The sequence below is a fragment of the Pempheris klunzingeri genome, chromosome 12 (assembly GCF_042242105.1).
Source record: "Pempheris klunzingeri isolate RE-2024b chromosome 12, fPemKlu1.hap1, whole genome shotgun sequence".
Classification (NCBI taxonomy): Eukaryota; Metazoa; Chordata; class Actinopteri; order Acropomatiformes; family Pempheridae; genus Pempheris; species Pempheris klunzingeri.
The window spans coordinates 18003799-18027863 of NC_092023.1; the positions used below are offsets into that span (position 1 = coordinate 18003799).

General features: G+C 44.8%; 1 protein-coding gene across 2 annotated transcripts in view; it reads left to right on the forward strand.

Moving 5' to 3' along the window:
• Positions 1 to 3925: 3925 nt before the first annotated feature.
• Positions 3926 to 24065, forward strand: part of LOC139210494 (cullin-9) — a 38003-nt gene continuing 17863 nt past the window's right edge. For both annotated transcript variants that reach the window (XM_070840491.1, XM_070840492.1), the window contains exons 1-21: positions 3926 to 4067; positions 6060 to 6758; positions 13150 to 13304; positions 13959 to 14567; positions 15454 to 15595; positions 15689 to 15879; positions 16129 to 16315; positions 16394 to 16624; positions 16808 to 17006; positions 17291 to 17492; positions 18003 to 18193; positions 18267 to 18463; positions 18558 to 18706; positions 19782 to 19870; positions 19954 to 20059; positions 20136 to 20363; positions 21324 to 21414; positions 21578 to 21749; positions 22880 to 22985; positions 23082 to 23177; positions 23280 to 23455. In XM_070840491.1, coding sequence (XP_070696592.1) covers positions 3926 to 4067; positions 6060 to 6758; positions 13150 to 13304; positions 13959 to 14567; positions 15454 to 15595; positions 15689 to 15879; positions 16129 to 16315; positions 16394 to 16624; positions 16808 to 17006; positions 17291 to 17492; positions 18003 to 18193; positions 18267 to 18463; positions 18558 to 18706; positions 19782 to 19870; positions 19954 to 20059; positions 20136 to 20363; positions 21324 to 21414; positions 21578 to 21749; positions 22880 to 22985; positions 23082 to 23177; positions 23280 to 23455 — 4358 coding nt within the window. The remainder of the gene's footprint in view (positions 4068 to 6059; positions 6759 to 13149; positions 13305 to 13958; positions 14568 to 15453; positions 15596 to 15688; positions 15880 to 16128; positions 16316 to 16393; positions 16625 to 16807; positions 17007 to 17290; positions 17493 to 18002; positions 18194 to 18266; positions 18464 to 18557; positions 18707 to 19781; positions 19871 to 19953; positions 20060 to 20135; positions 20364 to 21323; positions 21415 to 21577; positions 21750 to 22879; positions 22986 to 23081; positions 23178 to 23279; positions 23456 to 24065) is intronic.

Genomic DNA, 24065 nt, shown 5'->3' on the forward strand with positions numbered 1-24065 from the left:
TATATAAAAATACATATATACATAAATGACAAGCATTGTGAAGGATTCACTTTGGATTCTGGCTCATTATGACAACGTGTTTCACTATTTTCACCATTTTTACAAACCACACAATGGATTGATGGAGAAAATAATCAGCAGATGAATCCAGAATTAAAATAATCATCAGATGCAGTCTGATACTAAATAGTTCAAAATGAGCTCCACCTCAACCAACTCCAGCAGTAAAATCCTGCTTTTCCATCAATAATGAGGGGGGGGGGGCACTTTACTGCTTTTCTGCTTTAACTACTGTTTCCTCATTATAGGAACAGACTGGGGAAACACTTTCACTGCACCACAGCTACTGGAACACAGTATTTTGACTGTGTGCAAATAGTACTTTTAGTGCAGTACAGACTCTTAGTGCTTTCTCTACTTACTGTGTAGGTTCAGAACACAACAGTTTTCCTGCACATTTGACTTACTGGAAATTCCTATGTAATATCAAATATAATGTTTCCTACAATTAGTATGTATTTTGTAATTTCTTTTACTCACCTCCTTATCTGAATCATCTAGATAATACGCAATAGTGAAAGTATTGTTATGTGTAATTCTATTCTTTGTGATATTAACATAATATTTTAGGTGGCTGAGGGGTGCAGTTTATTCAGATATTAATATTCTGCGAATATATTTATTTTCATATTGTCTTTTATATTTATATTTATTTTGTTGTTTTGTGTTAAAGGTCTCAAACGACCTTCAGCTCAGTCGTCAAAATCAAATAATCCATGAACATTGATAATAACGCTGAGTTTAAACCCACCCGACACACACACACACGCACGCACGCACATACGACACATGCACACGCATACACGCATGCGCACATGCACAGATATTTACATTCCGTTGATTTAAATATGATCGTGTTAAAATCTCATCACGGCTGAATACCGACAGTTTCACCGGCTCTGACGTCACCCCGGTGATGCTAAACATGTCGTGTGATCACGGGAAAACAAAACACACACACACACACACACACACACACACAAATACTCACTTCCCAAGGTGAGACACGAGAGGCTGCATCCATCCATCCAATCAAAACATCCAGGCTTCACACCGATCCCTCCTCCGCCCTCCAGCCGCCCTCCGTGCGCTCTGGGCGGTTTACAGAGCCGGAGAGTCCCAGTGCGATGGTCCGGTCCTCCAAGACAGATGGACCTGAGAGAGAAGAGAGGCAGTTGGGTAGGCAGGTGTCCGTCCGATCGGAGGATGATTTTCCTGCAGAGAGAGGAGATGAGGAAGAGGAGGAGGAGAAGAGAGAGAGAGAGAGAGAGAGAGAGAGAGAGAGAAAGAGAGAGAGAGCATCAGCTTCTGTAAGTTTACTGACTGACGTTTTATACATGGAGGAGGCATGTGCGCTGCATACAGAGGAAGTGTGTGTGTGTGTGTGTGTGTGTGTGTGTGTGTGTGTGTGTGAGAGAGAGAGAGAGAGAGAGAGAGAGTGCAAGCGTGCATGGTGAATAGCAGCAGAGATTCCCTGCCCATGGTCCTAAAGCCCCTCATAGCCTCCCTGATAGAGACAACAGCCTTTCATTTCCACTAACTACATTTGGGCGACTTCCCAGTTCCCTTTTTAACTTAGAATGACTTTTCACTCACACACTCTTGCAGAATTTAGTTTGAAGAACAAACTAAAAACAAAGCTGAACAAGGACGGTCAAAATATATCAAGATCCATCATCTACATAGCAGTGAAAATAGGTGCAACTCCCTGAGCTGGTTCAGAAAGTTCAAGTTCTTCATCTGTCATGTGCCCAACAAGGAAACAACAATGAAGGCTCCTCTAGCAGTGCTCACACAGACATGCATAAAAACAGAAACTTGCAAGTACAAGTGAAAAAAGAATCTAAGATTTAAACATAAAGTTGTGCAGATGTTAAAATACAGGAAAGAAAGGTATAAATAGAATAAAATAGATTAGAATGCACTGGCAGCAGGTGTACAGTAATGATGAAATGTAATATAACATACAGCTTGTCAACAGGTAGTAAAGTAAATATATTTGTCTGTGTACTATAAAGGTCTGAACAGTACATATATGATGAATGCATACAAGTAGAGGAGCACACATCCTCTGCTGGGCCTTTATAATGATGGCGTTCATGTTGTAACATCCGACAGATCAGTGTTTTCAGCGCCTTCTATTGGACGGATTGGGACCTTCTACAAGCAAGCAAATAACTCCAGTTAACATCTGCAGTTTGGTTAGGTTTAGGCACAAAAACTACTTGGTTAGGTTTAGAAAAAGATGATGGTTTGGGTTAAAATAAGTACAAGCTGCGTTAAAAGTTATGTTAGATATGTGAAAGTTAAAAACAGTATGATTCTGAGGCCGGTTCTGCAGCCTCTGTTTTCTCTGGTTTCTGAGCTGATTTCTGGAAGTTTATTCTGGATGAATATCAGAGACAATGATGTTCTCTGTCAGTGGAAGTCAAACTGAAGGATTCAAGATGAGCTGACGCAGTTAGGAGGAGGAGGAGGAGGAGGAGGAGGAGGAGGAGGAGGAGGAGGAGGAAAGGCAGAGTTCTGATATTAACTGTCTTTGTCTTTCGTTGTTGTCCTGATAAATGTCTGCTACAGACCAGGTCCTTAACTGAAAGATGAGCTCAGTGAAGGTATCGTCCCCGTCTTCCTCCTTTGATGTCCACAATGTCTGACTGAGGCTTTAGAGGAGGCAGATCGATGGGCCACCTACCATTACAGGATGCATTTGTTTTATTCAAAGGGTGTCGACAGGACTGACAAGAAAAAGCTATCTAGTTGTCATGAGGCGGGAAACGGGACAATTTGAGAAAAGTCAAATTTGTGTTGCAGAAATACATTTTTTACTGCTCATAAAAACAAAAATATCTTCACCAAAACCAACAACAACAACAACAATAATAATAATAAACTGCAGATATACAGCACAGTTGCAGTTTGTTCTCATGACCGTGGAATCTGCATTCTATTTAAGGTCCAAAAAAACCCCATAGAAAGTTGAAGAATATCTGTTGTTTGAGCTGCGTGTGCTCACCACAGCATGCAGAGGAAGAAATGACCTGCAAACACACGTCGTCTTGTAGCTGTAAATCAGCTAAAACTGTCCATCAGGATAATGTTAAATGTTTTTAAAATATTTGGTGTCATTCGGTGATGGTTCCTCAGAACCTTCACTTGTTAATGTTCAGCATCCTCTACGTGGACTCTGGTCCGTCAGCGCCCTCTGCCGTCCAGGAGAGATGACTGCAGCAGATCTACGGACAAGATCCTCACAGGACGTCATTATGAGTTTGGAGATTGAAATATTTGAACAAGTTGATGTACCATTCAGGTAACGACTTAATGCTAATATGGTCTCATAATTCAGTACTTGTATCGTAAGGATTGATAAACTCTCTTTCCCGAGAGAGACCGGGCAGCTTTAGCATTGTTACAACAACAGACACAAACAATACAAATACAACTGCTATACTGTTATATAAATATGTATTTATGTTGTTTACTGTGACTTTGCTGTAAGCTTTAAACTTTATTGGTTATTCTGTTTTTTCTTATTTATAGTTTTATTTTTTCAACATGTTCATTTTAAAATGTTAATGCTAATTTAAAAAACCTATTTGCTATTATTATTAGTTATTTTTATCATGTTAAAAAATCTACTACCTCTAGTACTACCACTACCACTAATAATAATAACAATAATAATAATAAGGATAATAATAATCTTGACTAATCTTATCCTTACTCTCCCATCCAACAGGGGGCTCTTTGCTCTTTTTGCAGTGATATGTGATTCCCTAACAAACCCAGCGAAGAAGAAGAGGGAGCAGCACGGAGCCGTAGAAGAAGAAACCGTCCCTGGTGCTGCTCCTGTCACAGTGCGCAAATGCGCATCCAACAGCACGGAGCCCCGGTGGAAAACGGTAAAACTAACGTTACCAGGCTGGGAAACGACGCGTTAGGGCGGAAGAGAAAACAGCGCCTCAGGAGCAAGACAGAACCGAGGGGTAACGTCTGTGACACGGCAGGTAAGAGCTCACCTGGCGTGGAGCCGTTTCTTCAGGCCGGTGCGTGTGTCAGCGCAGCCTCTCTCCTGCCTGACCTGAGCGGATATGTGGGCAGGCCCGCCGCGGCTCCTCGGCGCTGTCATCCATAGTTACTAAGCACACAGCTCACTCCGGCATGTGCCTTGGTGAGAGAATGACACACTAAACTGCGTTCCCAAGCTAGCTAATTAAGCGCAGTTCTACTTGTGATTTTAACCTACAATATGTGAGGTAAACCACAACACTATAAAGCTATTTGTGATCTTTCATGGCTTAACTGGACATACATATATAAACAGATATGTATACAGACAATCAAACATCACTTAATTCAACTTAGAACTAACTTTAGAAGCCAATTTGCTCTGTCTTCAGCAATATTGCCCCACTAACACAGTACTAACGTCGTAACACAGACGATGTCAGTGGCGTCCACAAGTTGACTTTTTATCTAGTTTTGGTATCTACATGCCGAATTTTCCAAGTGCTTCCGTGGAATGGCGTAATGGAATTAAATAGTGGTCAAACTTAATTTATCTTGGCCCTTAATAGAGGCAACTTAAATCTGGGGATTTTGATATGGAATTTGGTGTGACGTTCACTGTAAGGTGTCAGTACTGGTCGCTATCAACAACGATTTAACTAGTTGACAAGTCGATTATGTGGACTAGTTAACTAACGCTATCTAGCTAAACAGATAAGGATACAGTTGTCGTGTTTAAGTGCGCAGAAGTTGTCTGATGACGTGAGCTTAAAACACAGGAGTGGAAGGAGTGCTAACGTTAGCAACTGTGGTTAGCCTGGCAGTCTGTTGCGTTCAGGTAAGGAAACGTAACAACATCAGGGTCCGAGCTATTTACTGAAATTAAATAACTTCACTACCTTCAGCAAACGGAATACACAAATAAACGACGAGTAATGTCGGCAAAGGTTAATTTAGTGTTTCATAAATAAAGCCACGCTAACGTCATTATTGGCGTGCTAACTTGTTAGCAGCACCGAGTCAGTGGTCAGTCAGTTTCATCAGTGATTAGACGGACCCCTGGTGAAGCTAACTGCTGGGAGACAACACGCCCAGCAGCACGTGTGATGTCCAGCTTTCACAGAAAAACGAAGCCGTGGCAAAGAAAGAGGAAGCGCCTGTCTGCAAACCGAAAATGAAAACCTAATTTTACATATTTTATACTCCACCAGGGTTTCTGCATCCGGCTAAATACCGCAGCTTTCAGACATTCCACAACTTAACAGGCATTTCAGTTTTGCTGGTTCCCACATCCCAGATGTTCCTTCCAGCTGTGGGTGTTTTGAGTTTCCAAACATCTACAGTCAGCAGGGGGCAAGGTTCACAGATGGTTTAAATGTGATCAAATATGAAATAACAATATTTTCCAGCAACCAGTTGAACATGACACATTTGGGTTTGTTGATAGAGTGGCTGTTAAGCTGATTGTTGGGTTGGTTGTTCGGGGGTTCTTGGGCTGGTTGCTGGGTGGTTGTTGAGGGAGGGTGACACATTAATAATGACGTTCACAAATTATATTCATTTTCATTTTGTGAACTTTAGTTTACACTGAAGGGATTTAAATAAAATGTGTGAATATCAAATTATGACCTCTCTGTGATGGTGTATTAGGGCCATCGAAGGTAAAAACAAAATATGGGGATGGGGGTAATATTGTGAGAAAAAACTCCGTGAACCACATGGCTTCACTTTGCAAGGTTGGATCGACCTCATGTCACCACAGATGCCACCTCTCACCATTTATTCTTCCTGCAGTGATGACCTCATCAAACTATACTTTGCAATCAGATTTAGCTATGAGGAAATGCTCTGGTTTTAGCCCAGCAACAGTGTGTTTCTGAGTCTATTTCTCGCAAATTTACAACTTTAATGTTGTTTTTTTAAATACCCACGATGCCCCCCTCATGCCCACCCTCAGGCCTAGCATCCAATCACCTCTTATGTTTCCACAGCAACCATGGTTGGCGAACGCCGCAATGGAAACCTGCTGGTCCAGCTCGGCCCGAGGCTGCAGGCATATCCGGAGGAGCTGATCCGCCAGCGCCGCAACCATGATGGCCAGACTGAGTACCTGATTCGCTGGTGCCTTGTCACCATCGACGATGGCTCCAGCTCTGGGGGTGGAGCCAGCGAGGCAGGCGGGACAGGCAGTGGCAGCTCTGGGGTGGGGGGGTCCGGCAGCTCCACATCAGGAGAGAGCAAACCCGAGAATATCCTGATGTGGATGTCAACGGAGGATGTGTACGCCAACTGCCCCACTCTTCTGGGGAAGAGGAAAACGGACACACAGCGCCCCCTGCAGCAGCAGGAGAAACAGCTGGGTGGTGAGACATCAGATGGAGGGCAGAGGAGTGGCAGCGAGTTTCCGGCGGATGTCACCTTTGATGAGGTGGAGCTGTCAGACATGAAGGAAGACGTGAAGAACCTGGTGCGCCGAGCCAGGAAGCAGATGGCCAAGAAGAGCGACTTCTCCATCAGCATCACACACACCATTCACGTGCTAAGCGCCTACGCCAGCATTGGCTCGCTAGTCGGCGTCTTTAAGGAGACAGGTGCCCTCAACCTGCTGATGGAGCTGCTGTGCAACAAGGAAACACAGACCAGACGCAGTGCCGGGAAGATGCTGCGAGCACTTGCATCACATGACGCAGGTAAACACCACCTGTCTTCATTCTAATGATGATAATAATTTACTTCTTTGTGTCATTTCCAGTTTCATGCTTGTTCTGATTGGTTTTTTAAGAGCAACAGTGCAAAACCCAAAGATGTTCAGTTTCCTGTCATGTGACAAACCTCATTTGAAAAGTTGGAACCACAGCGCAAAATATGACAGAATCAACCGGTCAATTGATCACGAAAAACTAATATGACACAAACTAACTAATTAACTGATGGAGGGAGCAGTAAATAAGCAACGGAATCTCCTTTGTAAAATGACTGTTTTTGTCAATGGAGTCTGGTGCCTTTGAAGAGAGTGATATAACAGCTGTTTGTAGTTAAACAAAAAGGATCTTACAGGTCTATTTTTGTAGGGATCCTTTGTTGTCAAACACTTCAAATAAAAGCCTGAGCCTGTCGGTGGCAAAACCAAGCACTTTTCGTGGACACTTTTTGTACCTACCAGTCATTTCGGCACCAGAATATGAACAAAATAGGATCCATGTTTAAAAACACTGGAGTTACCCATTAACAAAAACCCTCTTTATCCTGTGTAACATTGATCCTGATCTGCAGTGCGTTCAGGTCTGATGAAACTCCTCTCTGCAGCCTCCTGCTGAGTCCTGCTGCTGGTGTCTCTGCATTGAGGCAGTAAAGTAGCATGAAGGTTGTGTTTAGATGAATTTGTGAGGAGGGAACTGAAGCTGTGACTACATCACACCTTTTGTTTTCTGTATGTGTGTCAGGCTCGGCCACCTAGTCCAAAGGGCTCCTAGCCTGTTGTTCCTGCTGTTAACCATTGACCCAATTCAGTGTCGTCCCATCAACAACAACAACAACACACTAAACCTGTACACAGGTCTGCCCTCACATGACACAAACATGTAGCCAAACCCTCACTGTGGGGTGTCTTGTTACTAATACTGCAGCCAGCCACTGGGGGGAACCAGATGTTTTGGCTACACTTCTGAGGAGCTTATATTTCGTCCTTCTTTATACACAGTCTGTGGTTTGTTCCAGTGTGTTCTTCTTGTTTTTGTGTCCGACAGTCTAAATATTGGGTCCTGTAGCCTGGCTCTGAACAACGGGTCAGGCCCAATCTTTACTGTTTGGCTCTGCTCAGGGATGCTCAGATACATTGGCTGCTGCCTGGTTGGTGGTTTGGTTACAGGAGGTTTTGTCTGTTGGTGGTAATTTACCTCTGACCAGCACTCTCCATCTTCCTGCCCTCTCATCTGGAGCTATGCTAAGTAATGTTAGCATTAACCGACACAGAACCACTTAGTCAGTGAGCTAGACGGTCTGTCACTGGGCAGGTTTCTGATGGGAACATTTGGGTCTTCTTCAGGCAGCTTATTGGTGGTAAATGATGCTACAAGCTTAGTGAGGTCATCCAGAGCAGGTGGAGTAGATGAAGGAGAAGTATGAGCCCTCTCACACTGTTATGTTATTATAGAACAGGGCTGTCCCTACTCATTATTCTTTATAGTCACATCTGATTGGTACTCATTATTCTTTATAGTCACATCTGATTGGTCAAGTCGTCTGTAGTTGACTCATTTTTTTTCTATTTTTGCTCATTGATCCATATTTTTTTATCTTCATTTGCTTTGTTTTTTCCTCACCAGACAAGAGCTGAAGCGCTCCCACAGATCACATAGAGGTGTTCATCTGATTTAAAGAGAGAGACAGAGACTGAGGTCAGGTCATACAGAGACACCTCAAAGACTGTGTAGGTCAGGACACGGTGCTGTCCGTGGTACTGAAGGGACTTGAGACAGAAATAGATGGGGCTTTCACACCGGCAGGGCTCCGTGTCGGTTCCCGAACCTATTTTGAACCGGCCGGCGCGTTAAAACCGAAAAAAAATTGGTTTGGAACCTGAAAAGTTGGCTGTCAGCTGGAACCAAAAAATAGTTGGTTCTTCCTATCGAACCGTGACATCATCAGTGGGCATGTCAACGAAAGCTTGCAGATAATCCATTCGATTCGCCATTTTGCCGGTGTTGTGTCTACTTCCGCCCGCGAGTAACGTCCTCCCACTTTGGTTCTACTTAAATTGGTGTGAACACTGGTTCGCCAGAAAGCACCAACATTCTGAGACTCCAGAACGGAGCCAGAACCAGAACCGTGTCTGTCTGAAAGCACTGAGAGAGGACAGACAGACAGACAGACAGACTGACAGTATGTGACACCTACATATTCAGTGCACGAGTAAATGTATACAACATGAGAGAGCTGTGTATAAAGTAAATGTGAATTGTATGTAAACTGCTGTCGCAAAAACATATTTTTTGTTCATGCCATTAAAGCAAGTTTAATTGCATTGACAGAGAGACAGACAGACAGATTTCTTCTGTGTCCAGTAAAGTGTCTTCCTGCAGCTGTAAACAGCAGACTGTCCTCTGAATGTCCAGTTGAGAACTCTGTGGAGTGTTTTCTCGCTGAGACGCTGCGGTTGCTGTGATACAGATTATCTGTGGAGGTAGAAATGTGGGCTCAAGGTAGAGCAGTTACTCAGCATTAGTCTTTATATTGATGTTGTACTGGACATGGACACTCAGAGACCACAAGTGTTTAGTTTTTCTTCTTTCAATGCTGTGGTTCAGCAGTATGGAGATTTAGAGCTAATAGCACAAGATTAACAGTAGAGCACATATACACTTATGTAATGAGTAACCACAGCAGTCAGATAAATGTAGTTTAGTTAAAAAAAAAACAAACACCATGTCCGATGAGATGTCATGGAGAAGAAAAGTACAGGTACAGTAAAGTACAGGTAGATCAAAATTGTACTTAAGCACAGTACTTAGTGTTAGCATGATGATTGATGTCAGTTTAGCCATGTTAGCTTAGCCTTACTGCATGTGATGCTGTGCGATTCTCAGTGGACTGTAAATTAATTTACTCCATAAATCAGGTGAAGGTTTCTGACTTCAGCTAATTGACTAAGATGCGCATTTAAAGAAAAAATACTTCAATAAGACAGATAATTGCTGAAATATTAGATGTTGCTCATTAGTGCAACAGGTAAAGCAGCTGTGGAGGACACTGTGTAACCAATCAGGAGCTATAGTTTGGGATTTCGCAGGTCACTGAAGAGTTGCTGGTCTTCTGCTGCCTCTGTTGATTAGTCTGTTTGTGTTGTTGTGTGACTTTGTTGTTTTTAAAGGGTTAGCTCAGATCAGAACTAACTAACTAACCCTGTAAAACAGTAAAAAAATGCTGTTTTGTTAATGTAGTCTGGTGGCTTTGAAAGTGGCGATATAACTGCTCCGATTAGAAATGTGAAACATTTCATCAAATTTCTTGTTTTCATTTTATTTTTAGTTTTACTGATGTTCACACGGTGGCTTGTGTGTCTTTTAGGACTGTGTGTGTGTTTGAACACTTTCTTATACATTTTTTCTCATACATGCAGGAGTCTGTAACCTTTTTACAGTGAACTTTTTAAATTAAAGTTGTGCAATCTCCTACTCTCAGACTCCTGCATTTGTGGCTCCAGCTTTGTTTTTTTCATTCCTCTCACCATTTCAGTCACTACTGTTAGTACTTATTTGTATGTGATCGAGTCTAAGTTGGCCCACAAGTCAAGGCTGAAAGTAACACAAGTATTTGAAGGCTGTTAGCGAGCTGTGTGCAGCTGTACTGGCTGTGATCAAAGGTGGGTCACATGTTTGAAGGCAAAACTACTTTTCCGTTTTAAATAATGCAACAAAGCATCTTATTTCCTGGAGTCCCGCTCCTCCTAGCCTGCTGTGGGCCGGACAGATTTTTTTTTGTTCATATGTGGAGAAAATCCTGGGCGAGGAGCAGCTGAGAGTTTTTCCCATGAGTCATCACAGCCGTGGGGAGGAAACAAACACGCGAGCCTTGTCATAGATCTACAACACACAGAGTGCACATACACCAAAGAGGAGAGCCCTCACTCTGGCTCAGTTTCTAGAGACCACTGACACAGCAGGGTTAACTTAAAAAGCTGCTTTTTTAGCATTTGATTGATTTGTTGATTGCTTCCACCGAATGTGGGTGTCAGGGCAAAGTTTTAAACCAATGGGATGTCAGGTAGGCAGAGAGAGGCAGCATGATTGGATGGCAGAGTTGGAGCCTGCTGCTGTAAAGGGCCCCCATTAAAGACCGATGTTGCTCCCAGATTGACTTTGAATGTTGAGGCAGCTGTGATGTGACTGACAGACTACAGATCAGAGAGTTTACTGACATGGAGTGTAACATCTGTCAGAAACATACATGAGCTGTTAAAGTTGCTCGTGTAACTTAAAGGTGTACTCAGGACTGTGTGATAAACAAACATGGAGGACAGAGAAGGTGAGACTGACGCCACACAACTGACCAATCACTGTGTCAGGAGGTGGCGATGATGTTGATGATGAGCTCAGTTCTCTCAGATGATTTGAATGACGCTGGCTCTGATTTCTCATCCATGTTGGTCAGATGAGCCATATGTCCATGGGCTAACGTGAATAGCATATTTTAGCAAACAGACACCTGTCCACCTGCCACCATACAAATTAGATACAGATGTAATCAGACCATCAGGCTCATTTGAAAGTAGTTTTCTGCACAGACGGAACGGACAGGTTTAACCTCCTGCACTGTTAGCATGTAGAGAGCATTTTGCAGTGACTAACGTATGGAGGCTGATTAGTCTTCATCATCTCTGTCAGCAGTGATACACACTGGACCAAACAGGAAGTGTGTTAGATTCATACAGGGGCAGGGCAGTCTCCTCCTTACCAGGAAATAACATCATCATCCTCACCAAGGAAGCTTTGTTTTCCTTTTTGGTTTCGAAGCAACCACTTTTTTAGCAGCTTTGCCCCTGCAGTGTCTGCTCAGGGAAAACTGAAACCACGAGGCACAACTGCAGAGAGATTTACTGTGAAATGAAACAACTGATGGAATTCCTTACCAACAGCAACCACTGATACTCCAGGAGTTCTCCTATAAACTAACACAAGTTTAGTTTAGGCCTGTAGATCATTGGGATAGTGTGAAACCGTCACCAGGAATGTGGATTACATGTGTGCTATTAAATTAAAGGAGAAATCCAGTATTTTTAAACCTGGGTCCTATTTGTACATATTCTGCTGTGTAAATGACTGGTAGGTGCAAAAAGTGTTGGAATTGGTCCAGTAGATCAACTCAGCTGGCAGCCGCCAAACGGGCTGCAATGGCTGCAATGTGATCCTTTTGGGTAACTACACCTGACCAAAGTACGTCCACTAAAAGAGCTTGGGTTTGCCACTGACAGACTAAGATTGTTATTCTAAGTGTCTGACTACATAATAGAAAGGATCCCTACAGAGACAGACCTATGGTCCTTTTTGTTTAACCATAAACAGCCGTCATATCGCTCTCTTCAAACACACCAGGCCCCATTGACAAAACAGTAATTAAAAAGTAAAAAAATTAAGACAGGAGTTGCTGTTCTGCTGCTCCCTCAATCACTTAATTTGTTTCTGTTATGTCACTTGGGTGTGTTTAAATTGTTAGGTTTGTTTCATTACAATATTTATCTAACACAAGGCTCTGCAGATTTACAGTTAAGTTTATTTTACGATAAATATTTGTCTTCAAAGTTAAAAGTAGTTTATGTTTAAGGTGAACAACAAGGACAAGGATGGTATCACACGTGTCACCGTGTGATGTCGCCGCTCTTGTCTCATCTGTCCCGGTTACACAGAGGAGGAGGAAGTTCAGAGTGCTGCTTCATTGTGGTTAAGAAAGCTATGAAGACATGAACCAGCATGAGTCAACAGTTGGCCCCCTCAGCTCCTTTTACAGTTCAGCTCTGCTTCTGCGGGATGCACTCCATTTCTCTCACTGCAGAGGGAGCATGAGACCACTGTCAGGACACATTTGATCAAAGTACTTGTATTCATTACAAGTAGCTGCAGGACAGCAGAATACTCCAGTGGTGATCAGGTGTTCAGACAGGTAACGTCCTGCTCTACGTCCTCCTTGGTGCTCCAGGTGTCCAACCTCAGATCTAATGAGTTGCAGTGAGAAGGAACTGGGCCTCAGTGTTGTTTGAAATCGTTGCTGAGTTATCTTTTCGCCGGCTACTCACACCGTGCATCTGGCAGCTCATTCAGGATGAAACCACAAAATAACAGCTCCAGACTCACAGGGCACTCATAGGTCTGTTAGCTTAGCATAACATGTGACTGCAGCAGGTGTAGTGGGTGAGGCCAGAGGTCAGACACCGACCACATGACTGAAGGACTCAGGTTACAGCTCTGTGCAGGTGTCCTCAAAACCTTTTCATACTTTTCCTGGGGACTCTGGGGACAGGGAGGGTCTGAGGACAGAGACTGTATTTGGGTCCCTGTCTCTTACTGTGTCCTTCTGTCACCTGTGCAGGAAGTCGGGCCTACGTGTTGCTGTCTCTCAGTCAGCAGGATGGCATCGAGCAACACATGGACTTTGATAACCGCTACACTCTGCTGGAGCTGTTTGCTGAGACCACGTCTTCAGAGGAGCACGGCATTTCCTTCGAAGGGATCCACCTGCCTCAGGTACGCACGCACGCACGCACGCACGCACGCACGCACGCACGCACGCACGCACGCACGCACGCACGCACGCACGCACGCACGCACGCACGCACGCACGCACGCACGCACGCACGCACGCACGCACGCACGCACGCACACACTTTTTGATAGTTTTTGAACTTTACAAAACAGAAACATGACCAGGACACAACATGTTTCTGGTTTTCTCTGTCTTCTCTGACAGTAAAATACATTTGAAACAGTCAGTTGGACAAATGAAGACATTTGACATTAATTACTTGTTATCTTTAGTCTTGTTTTGTTGGTCAGAAAAATCAAGTAATTTACTTCATTTTGGCATTTTTCACAATTTTATGTTATGTTCTATTCCAAATGATCAATGATCTAAGCATAATAATCTGCTGATGAATCTATAATAAAATTATCACAAATTGGTGTTATTGTTACTCAAGATTGTTGACTGGTTCTTTGTAGGAGGTAGCTCCTGTAGAACCATATTCAGGTCACCTTGCTCCACTTCAATCAGAATAGATCAAAGAGAGAACAGTAGATTTATTTTGGTGTCTTGACGTTGACTTCCTGTCTCTGTTAGTGGTTTAGTGGCTTCTCTCCATTCATATTACTGCTGTCTCTGTGTTTGTCTTGTCTGTTCAGATTCCCGGGAAGCTGCTCTTCTCCCTGGTGAAGCGTTACCTGTGCGTCACGTCTCTGATGGACAAACTCAATACGGCGGGGGAGTCTAACTCTGATAGACAGGATGCTAGTCCTTCCCCCGCCACCTCCTCCTCCAGCACCGCCCACCAGGCAGAGCATTTACGCGTCCAGCGAGAGTTCGACTTCACCATGGCCATGGCCAACCTGATCTCGGAGCTGGTCCGTGTGATGGGCTGGGACCGGAACCGTCAGCCACCAGATGGTTCTTCCCAGCGGCCAGGAGGAGGTGGGGTCTGCGGGGAGGAGCAGGGGGAGGAGGCGTCCCGTCCTGTCCTGAGATCCATCTTCCAGCCTCGGTTCTGCGCATCCCCCGTCGTCCTCACCAGCACCTCTGCTGCAGCTGCTCCCGTTGCCACACCACCAAAGAAGAAGACGGGAAATGGATACAAAACACGCTCCGACTTTGCCAGCCGCTCGGCCTATGTAGAGTACGTTCAGGACAATCTGAAGAGCGGCATGATGGTTCGCATGCTGGAGGACTACGAGGAGGTGAGCGCCGGAGACGAAGGAGGGTTTCGCTACAGCAACGACGGCTCACCACCTCTTCAAGTAAGGAACCACTTTCACAGGAAGCAGGGGCACCAACTGGGATGTATAGAGTCCTGGATACAGTGTTGGAGGCAGGGCCCCGGTCATACCTTTTGCCATGAAGCCAAAAAAGGTCGACTTGGCTGAGCAAGCTAACTTAGCCCTCCACTAACTTGAATGGGGATAATGTGATTTAATTGTGCGGCTCTTGTTGACTTTTCAAATTTCATCGGACCAAATGGATCAAATTCTGATAGTGAAACAATTCTTTTCACAGGTTGTGACACTCAAAAAAAAATCCAGAAGGCCTGGATGAAGCTTCCAGGAATTGTGCCAAGCTTTGAAGCCAATTTGATATAGTGGCGAAACCGTGTAATTACAACAATGGTGTCTGTCACGTGATGCCATTGGGCCTAAAAAGACTTTGTCCAATAACATTTGGAAAGTCTAGAAGAGCCGCACAATTAAATCATTTTAAATCATTCAAGCTGGTGGAGGACTAACAGGAAGTAAGCTGGCTCAGCTGCCCCAAGACACTAGTACGCCATGCTCTATGGGCCCCACAATACAGAAGATCTGGGTCTTCTAATACCTAGCAAAAGTTGTGCCTCCAACGCTGTATTCAGGTCTCTGTGTACATCCATCAGTGACACAGAAAGCAGGGCAATGCTGGACAATTTGAATAGTTCATACGAGGTGAGCTTTATCTCTTGTTTTTTTTTTGTTAGAAGGAGATGGAGATGGTTTTTAAAACTTAATACACACACAGGACAGAGGATGACAACATGGCTGACCACAGTGCCCCCTGTGAGGCACACCTGCAGAAGTCCTTGTTGTTTAGCAACAGGGACTTTGTCAGACCCTGATCTTTACCTGAGTTCCCCTCCTATCTATGTGTTGTGCTCAGGTATACTGGAACTCCTTGTCAAGGACTTACTGGGTCCACTGGCACATGGTGGAGATACTGGGCAGCGGTAGCAGCAGTCAGGCTGAGAAGGAGACGCAGGAGAAGGCTTCGTCCCTGACAGAGACACTTAAACTCACTGCAGGTATCACTTAGCTGGTATCTGAGAGGACACTTGAAATATCTGCCTGTTTGAGAACAGGAGGCCAACAGGTTTCTTCTTCTTCTGCTCCCTCAGTGAGTCAGACGTTCTTCTCAAAGCCACCAGGGGGTCTGTACTCTCTGCCGTACCTGTCCGAGGGTCTGCAGGTGGAGCCAGTGTCCCTGAGCAGGGCTGAGTGGTGGGAGGTCCTCTTCTTCATCAAGAAACTTGAGCCCAAACAGCAGCAGGAGGTCAATGGCATCCTGCTGCAGAGCCTCGACGACCAGGTGAGGAACACAGAAACAAAGGAGCATGCTGGGAAACTGAGACTCACCTTTGTGTTAAATTCCAGGTTCTAGTTCCAGTCTAGACCTGGTTATTTTTTGTCCACCTGTTTGTAAACCACTTTGTCCAAGAGGGTTTCTGCAGATCTTTAAAAACACTGATTCACTTTTGGAAACTAGGTCCCTCTAATCCCTGAACCTGATCACAGAAACCAGGGTCCCTTTAATGTCTTCTGTCTGTCCATCCTCCAGGAGGCCGAGCTGGACGACTCTTCTCTGATTGGCCTGTCCGTCCCTGGAGATGTGGCGAAGAAGCTGCTTCACTACCTGAAGCAGAAGCTGCCATCGTCGTGCCTTAGCGACCTGCTCTGCTCTCACGCCTTCTGCAAACACTACCTAAGGAGAGGAGGAGGAAGCCTGGAGGATGAAGAGCTGCTTGGTGAGGACACAGACACAGAGACGACAGTCTGAGTCAGTGAGGAAGTGTGGATGAGTTTGACTCTGCTTTGTCTTCCAGCTGAAAGTTCTCTGGCTTCATCCGGAGGAGGAGGAGGAGTTGGCAGTGGGAGCGGGGGAGGACAGAACTCTTCTTCTTCGTCATCAGCTTCAGCAGCGATGGGTTCCGTCTCTAAGAAAGCAAAGAAGGAACTTCCTGCTGACTCAGGCTGTGGCAGCCCAGAGACAGAGAGCGAGCTGCCCTCAGAGGATGACAGCAAATACCCTGATGACCTAGAGGACAAGATGAAAGGTGGGACACAGGACAGATGGGGGGGGGGGTAGGTATCACTAGTGGGGACATCCGTAAACGGGCTGCAGAGTCTCTGTTTCTTACACTGAGGCTCACAGAGACAATCAGGAGTAACGCTGGTGTGCAGGAAATATACTGTGGTGCTGTATTTAAACCTGCTATCCTCTCCTGACCTCCATACAGTGTTCAACAACCCACGGGTCCAGGGGAAGAAGACGGTGCTGGAGAAGCTGGGGGAGGTGGTGGACATCCTGAAGAAGGGGGGGTCAGGCTCAGACCAGGCCCAGCAGCTGGCTGCTGTCCTCTTCATGACCAGGCTGCTGGAGGAGAAGGGGACCCAGGAGAAGAACTCCATGAGGAGCGACTCGGCACAGACCATACGGTGAGACACCCCTGCACAGATGGGCCTCCTCAAGGGTGAGCTCCAGGAAATACACACAGCCGGGGGGTAGCTCAGGGAAGGCAGGCATCATACTATAATACATTTCACCCTCTATCCTTAGACCCAGGAGTATTGTGTGTTCTAGGAAATACACAGAGCCAGAGGGCAGCTCTGGACTGTTTCCAGAAGCTTTTTTTTTTCACAATATTGAGGTGAATCCCAAATACCCTGACGGTGTGTTGGAGATGTCAGTGTCACTGTGATGTTTGTCTGTCCTTCGTCAGAGACAAGATACTGAAGCTGCTGGTGGAGCTCCTGGGCTCGTCCTCGAAAGACCTGGTGATCAGCACGCTGAGACTCACTCACTTCCTCATGCTGAAGTACGAGTGGAGGGTGTCCTTCGCCACCGAGGGTGGAGTCAAAGCTGTCCTGTCCTGCATGCAGGAGTTCTCCACGGTCACTCACGTACAGCAGTTGGCGCTCGCTGTGAGGAACACATCCACTGAAATCTACTCAAGTCCACTGAAATCTATTAAGATCTATTGAAATCTGCTGAAATCCATTAATGTCTACTAAGACTTATTAAATGTATGCTAATCAAGTGAAATCCACTGAAATCTACTAAGATCTACTCAAATCAACTGAAATGTACAAAAATTTACTGAAATCTGCTGAAATCTACTAAGATATGTTGAAAATTAGTTAAAGTGTAATCCACTGAAATCAGAAATCAATTTCGATTCACTCTGAATCAGGAATTGGCTTGTTACTAAGAAGGCTTCATATACAAGGAATCAGTTTAGGTGTATAAAAGAATATGAAAAATATATCTGTTTTACAATGAAAAGAGCTGGATAGTGTTTGAAACGTAAAATACTGACTAGACCTCCAGTTTCATGTTGCTATTGGCTGGAGGAGCAGCAGCTGAACACTGTCTGGTCTCAGGTCATATGGATTTGGTCTGAGTGGTCTACATGCTGTTTGTCTCCCTGTCAGACCCTGAAGGTGATCACTGGAGCCAGTAAACACGACCTGCGCAGCGCTGGCAGCAGCCTCCCTCTCTCCGAATCTGGTACTCAGATGATGCTGGAGATCTTTGCCAGCATCGGCTCGGCCACGCCCGAAGGCTCCAAATGCCTGTTGGGAGCCATTCCTGCCGCCATCGACCTCATGCTTAGGACTAAAGGGTAAGTGACCACTGTGGGGTTTAGGTTCTACCCTCTCTGGTGGGCTGATTCTGATGGTTGGTGGTCTTTGCAGCTGCAACTTGTCGGTGCACAACGGCCTGCTGGTCATCATCATGCTCATCTCCAACCATAAGAGCCTGGCGGAGCAGCTGGTGGCCTCAGACGTCACTGCCGTCCTCAAGAAGTGTCTCGCTCTGTCCAGAGCTGAGACCATGCTGGCCATCATTGCCCTCAACCACATCTCCATGGTGCACAAGCTGGAATGTAAAGGTAGGTGGACCCTCTGCTGGTTCGGCATTCATTGTTTTGTAAGGTTTGCACATGTTGCAGTGTCTGAAAGTGTGTGTTTACTGTTTGTGGTCAGAGAGTCGTGAGCAGCTGGACTTCAAGGACAGGGAGCTGCAGATGTTGGTGGTGAGTCTGAAGGAGTTGACGGCTACTAAAGAGGTGATCCAGACTCTGGAGCAGCTGCTGTGTGACGACACCTCCCAGCTGGAGGAGGAGCGCAGTCAGGTACACAGTAACAAGTCTGTCAACTCATTGAAGTGTCACTGAAGTGATTTTAAACCTGGGCCGTATCTTTACAAATTTAGGTACAAAGTTTGTCAGAGTTGGTTTAATGGATCACCTCAGCCGGCAGCCGCCAAACAGGCTGTAATGGCTCCAAAATGAGGGTGAGCTCTGGCTGCAGGGGTTGGTTAGTGTGCGCATAAGTCGCAGCAATCCAGCACTGACATCGTAAAGTGTTGTGCAGCTGCTGCTATGGCCACTGAAGGTACATTGTTGTCAGCACACACATCTTGTGTTGTTGGTCCTTGCTTTCCAGAAGTTAGCATCTAGCTTAATGGTGCATTACCACATATATCAGTAGCATGAGTCACATACGGTATTTGGAAAAGAACATGATGGTGGTGGTTTCTTGACGTCCACCATGGTTGGCTTGTGCGTAGCGCAGTATTGCCGTATTGCAGTTATTGCCACACTCATAGTTCAGTTTCTATGAAGCATTTTATTTGTGGGTTTTTTCTACAAAGCATGCATGAAATAAAGTTGTGATTTATCAAACGTATGTCTCTTTTAAAAGGCTGCTTTACCTCTTCACATAAAGTGCTTTCAAAATGGCAATAAAAGTGGTCAGAAACATTAATTTATGAATAAATTCGTTCTTCTCGTGATTTATGAGATGAGGCCTGTTGTGAATTGGTTCGTGATGGTTTGTCAGTTTTAAAAAGTGGATCCCCACTAAAATCACTGGCCTATGAATATAAAAATATAAAGACATATATTGCACAGTTGATAGACGATAAACCATGATGCATTGCTGCAGATTAAACCAGCCAACAGGATATAAAGGAGTTAAAATGAACTCTACTTTAAACATCTACAGCAGTAACACAAACACATAAATGAAACAGCAATATTGATCAAAAACATCTGATAGAACAGTATTGATATATACAATCTAATGTAGTTAAGCAGATGAATAATTCTCCTTTAGCAGGTAGAGTCCGGCTCCCTTATAGACCCTGTATTGATCAGTATGCCTGTGTTTGCCAATCATTGAACATTGATTTGTTTGTTTGTTAAGGTGACTCACAGTCGAGACACTTATCAAGAACTGGTTCGTCTGATGGAGCAGCTCCGAGCCGACCGGGCCGTCCAGCTTTCCATCCTCAGGTACTGACCGACTGTGACCTTTGACCCGATGATGATGATGATGTTGTTAAGGAGCTCATCTGATTTGCTGCTTGTTCCTGCAGAATCCTGAACAGGTTCCTGGACAACTACCAGGAGGACGTGCTGCCGTGGCACGAGAGCATCGAGCCCTGCCTGTCCTCCATGACAGCCTTCATCAACGACAGAGAGGTCAGTACAGACCAGGAGCAGGTGGGACTAACCTCCCTTGCTGATGTTCGCTAACCGCCTGTGATTGGTTGTTTAGGTAGTCCAGCTGTTTATCCGCTTCCTGTACCGGCTGGCGTCCCTGAACAAAGACTACGCAGTGGTGATGTGTCGTTTGGGAACCAAAGAGGCTCTGGTGAAGGCTCTGGACAAACACAGCACTAACCTGCTGCTGGTCACTGAGCTGCGAGACCTCATCACCGACTGTGAGAAGTACGCCAGCCTTTACAAGAAGATGACCACAAGCGTCCTTGCTGGGTGTATCCAGGTATATATGTATATTTTTTATTTATATTTATAGATTTATATTTTGTGCTGCTTATCTGAGTCCAGGTGAGGTTAATTGATTGAGTGATTTAAATGTATATAGACTGGGGTAAAATTGGGCCTGTTAAGTCCCAATTTGACACAAAGGTGACTGAGCCTGTGGCCACTGATGGTATTACAAACTGGGTGTCAAGTCAACATTCCCAAGTGTTGAAAAATTCCAAGCAGTGTCCATCACCCAGCAGTACTTGTTCTGTCAGAACAGGCAGAGGCAGTGTACTGTTTTCTTTGGTTTCTGCTGAGTAAACTGTTACAATGGCCAAACAAAGAAAAGATTAATGACTACACAAGATTAAACTTCAAGAACAAGTGTAAATCAAAGAAAAGAAACAAACCTGGCAATGAAGAAACAGTCCAAACTGTCAGCATGGACGCAGTTTTTAGATCTGTGTTAGAATGGGCTAAAAAAAACACTGCAACTGCTACAGCCTGTCCGTCCTTGGGAGCTGGATCTCTCCTTCATTGTGGTGCTCCCGGAGGTTTCTCTTTTCCCACTGGATTTTTTTGAGTTTTTCCTTCCTGAACAAGGAGGGTCATAAAGGGATCCATTGGCCTCATCGACTGCTGGACTCTTTATTAGATTGTTTGTTCGCTGACACTTGTTTATTTCAATGAACTTTGTAAAGAACTGTGAGACAACTCTGTTGTGATATTGGGCTATACAAATAAATTGAATTGAAATTGAATTGCAATGACCACTGATTGCTAGAGGGACCGCCTCAGAGCACTAATCAATCAAGATTGATTCTTATATTTTTCATGTAATTACTTGAGGCCTCTTCACTTTAAAGTACCAAAGAGTCGCTGGTAAATAATTGGTTGTACTCTGACCATACCACAAACTATGAAATACTTCCTGTAATGCAGTGTCTTACCTGGTCTACTTCTTGTGTCCTGTCAGATGGTGTTGGGTCAGATTGAGGAGCATCGGCGCAGCCATCAACCAATCAACATCCCCTTCTTTGATGTGTTCCTCAGGAATCTCTGCCAAGGTCTGTTCACATCAGATGACATGTCTTATGTTTCTGTCTGTGAGATCTCAGTTAAAAATGTAATAAATATAAATAAGAAAACAAACCACATATACATTTTGTAGCGTTTACCTTTCTGTTAGCGAACCGTAAATCTAACTGGTGGAGCTGCTGCTGTGCTCAGGTTCCAGTGTGGAGCTGAAGGAGGATAAATGCTGGGAGAAGGTGGAGGTTTCGTCCAATCACCATCGAGCTAACAAACTGACTGACAAGAACCCCAAAACCTACTGGGAGTCCAATGGCTGCACTGGCTCACACTTCATCAACATCTACATGCACAAAGGAGTAATCATCAGGTATATAGGATAATGTACTGGTGGCTGTTTGTTGGCTTCTTTTCGGACACCTCCGTTTTGGCAATTTGGCTGTTGCCATCTTGGCATTTTGGAGCCAGAAGTTGACCATATTTGGATGAGAGGGTGAAACTTGGTTAGCGAGGTGCACTCATAATTTACATTAGCTGTGATAGTCGTGGATATCTGGTTATAGTTAAAAGTGGAGGTGTGTGATTAGTGATGGGCAAGGGGAGGTATAGCAGGAAAATTTTCATTTAATTAACACCTGAAAATGCCATGCCAATAACCAACAAAGCTGCTCTCAAAGCGTGCATAATGCATACACCATATAATTTGCAAGTACAAATTGCAAACCTGCTTAACTCAACTGGACATACAGTACCTGTCAAAAGTATGGACACACCTTCTCATTCAATGGTTTTTCTTTATTTTCATAAAAATAAAAAAAATAAAAAATAGAACTGTGTACCAACCCTACCTCTGCACAACACAACTGATGGTCTCAAACACATTAAGACAGGAAGAAATTCCACAAGTTTAACTCTTGACAAGGCACATGTGTTTGTTGAAAACCATTAAAGGTGACAACCTCATGAAGCTGATTGAGAGAATACCAAGAGTGTGCAAAGCTGTCGTCAAAGCTATAGGTGGCTACTCTGAAACATCTGATATATAAAACATACCCTGGGTTGTTTACTACATAATTCCATGTGTTCCTTCTTAGTTTTGATGTCTTCGATATCCTGAAATATTTTTAAAAAGTAATTTTGTTTGATCATAAAAGTAATGGTGTAAAAACACGTTTGTTCCCCCAGGTCTAATGGTAGGGGCGCAGCTGCTCTGCCGGCTCCATTGCTCAGGCAATGGATGCTAATTGAGGCTAGAACAGGCTTACAAATGCACTTACTGGAAAAACTGAACACCCGGCTGTTTACACTGAAATTCCACAGGGTATGCACTTGTCACAGTCTGGTTATGGTCAGGTTTTGTTTTGTTTATTTGCAGTACACCGATACTACAAACTGTAATACACAAAAGACACATAGATCACTAATGACAATAAACAGGCAACTGTCCAAAACTTGAAAGCAACATTATTACAATTTTTGTGTGTGTGTGTGTGTGTGTAGACAACTGGCCATCCTGGTGGCCAGCGAGGACTCGAGCTACATGCCGGCCCGGATCCTGGTTCTGGGAGGGGATGAGCCCACCAACATAAACACTGAGCTTAACACGGTGAGTCTGCTGCTCCTCTCCAGAGCTGTGTGAGAGACACTGCACTGTGTCACACACTAATGTTCAGGTGTCGTCATGTGAACTGTGTGTGTGCAGGTGAACGTGACTCCCTCCGCCAGTCGGGTGGTTCTACTGGAGAACATGACCAGGTTCTGGTCCATCATCCAGATCAGGGTCAAGAGATGTCAGCAGGTCAGACTCTGAGCTCCACTCTGTTTCCATCTGTCAAATCCTGATCTGCATACACTTTCTGAACCCCCTCTCCATCTACTGACTTCCCTCCCTCTCTGACAGGGTGGTATCGACACTCGGGTCCATGGTTTCGAGGTTCTGGGTCCAAAGCCAACGTTCTGGCCAGTCTTTAAGGAGCAGCTCTGCTGTCGGACCTACCTGTTCTACAGCACCAAGGCCCACACCTGGTGTCAAGAGGTGATGGAGGACAAGACCCAGCTGCTGCAGCTCTTCAACAAGTAAGGACTGCGCTGACACTGGTAGTATTGCGCTACACTAGTGGTACTATAGACTGTATAACATATGACGTAGTGTCCATGACGTCACCCAGAGGCTTCAGAAGAGCCAAAATAAAGTTCAGTGGGTGGTTCCATAGTCGTCAGCATGACTCCAGTGAGTGACTCGGCCTACTCTCGGCTAATACTAAAATGAGCAAAGAGGGGGAGCTGAGGCGGACTGAATGAAGCCTGGTTGCTGAGACACTCCCACCTAGATCCACGCTACTGAGCTAGCTAATGTTAAAGCTGTTAAAGCTAGCGACTGCAGACTGGGGGCTTTGCTGTGCAAGCTTTCACTCTCTGCCGGTCAGGGACAGACTCCTCAGCAGCAGCCTAGGGCAGATAAGTTAAGACAAGCCATTGTAACTCTGGTTATCGAGCTTGATTAACTCCAATGAAAAAGACTAAACTGGTAGGCTAGGCTAGGTAACATTACAGTAAGAGCTACCAGCAGGCTACAGCCCCTTAGCTAACACAAAGATCAGTTCAATATAGATGTATCAAGTCCAATGTGATCTAACACTGCACTTATCGGCTTAAAGTTAGCGGCAGTAAAGTATCAGTGAAACCG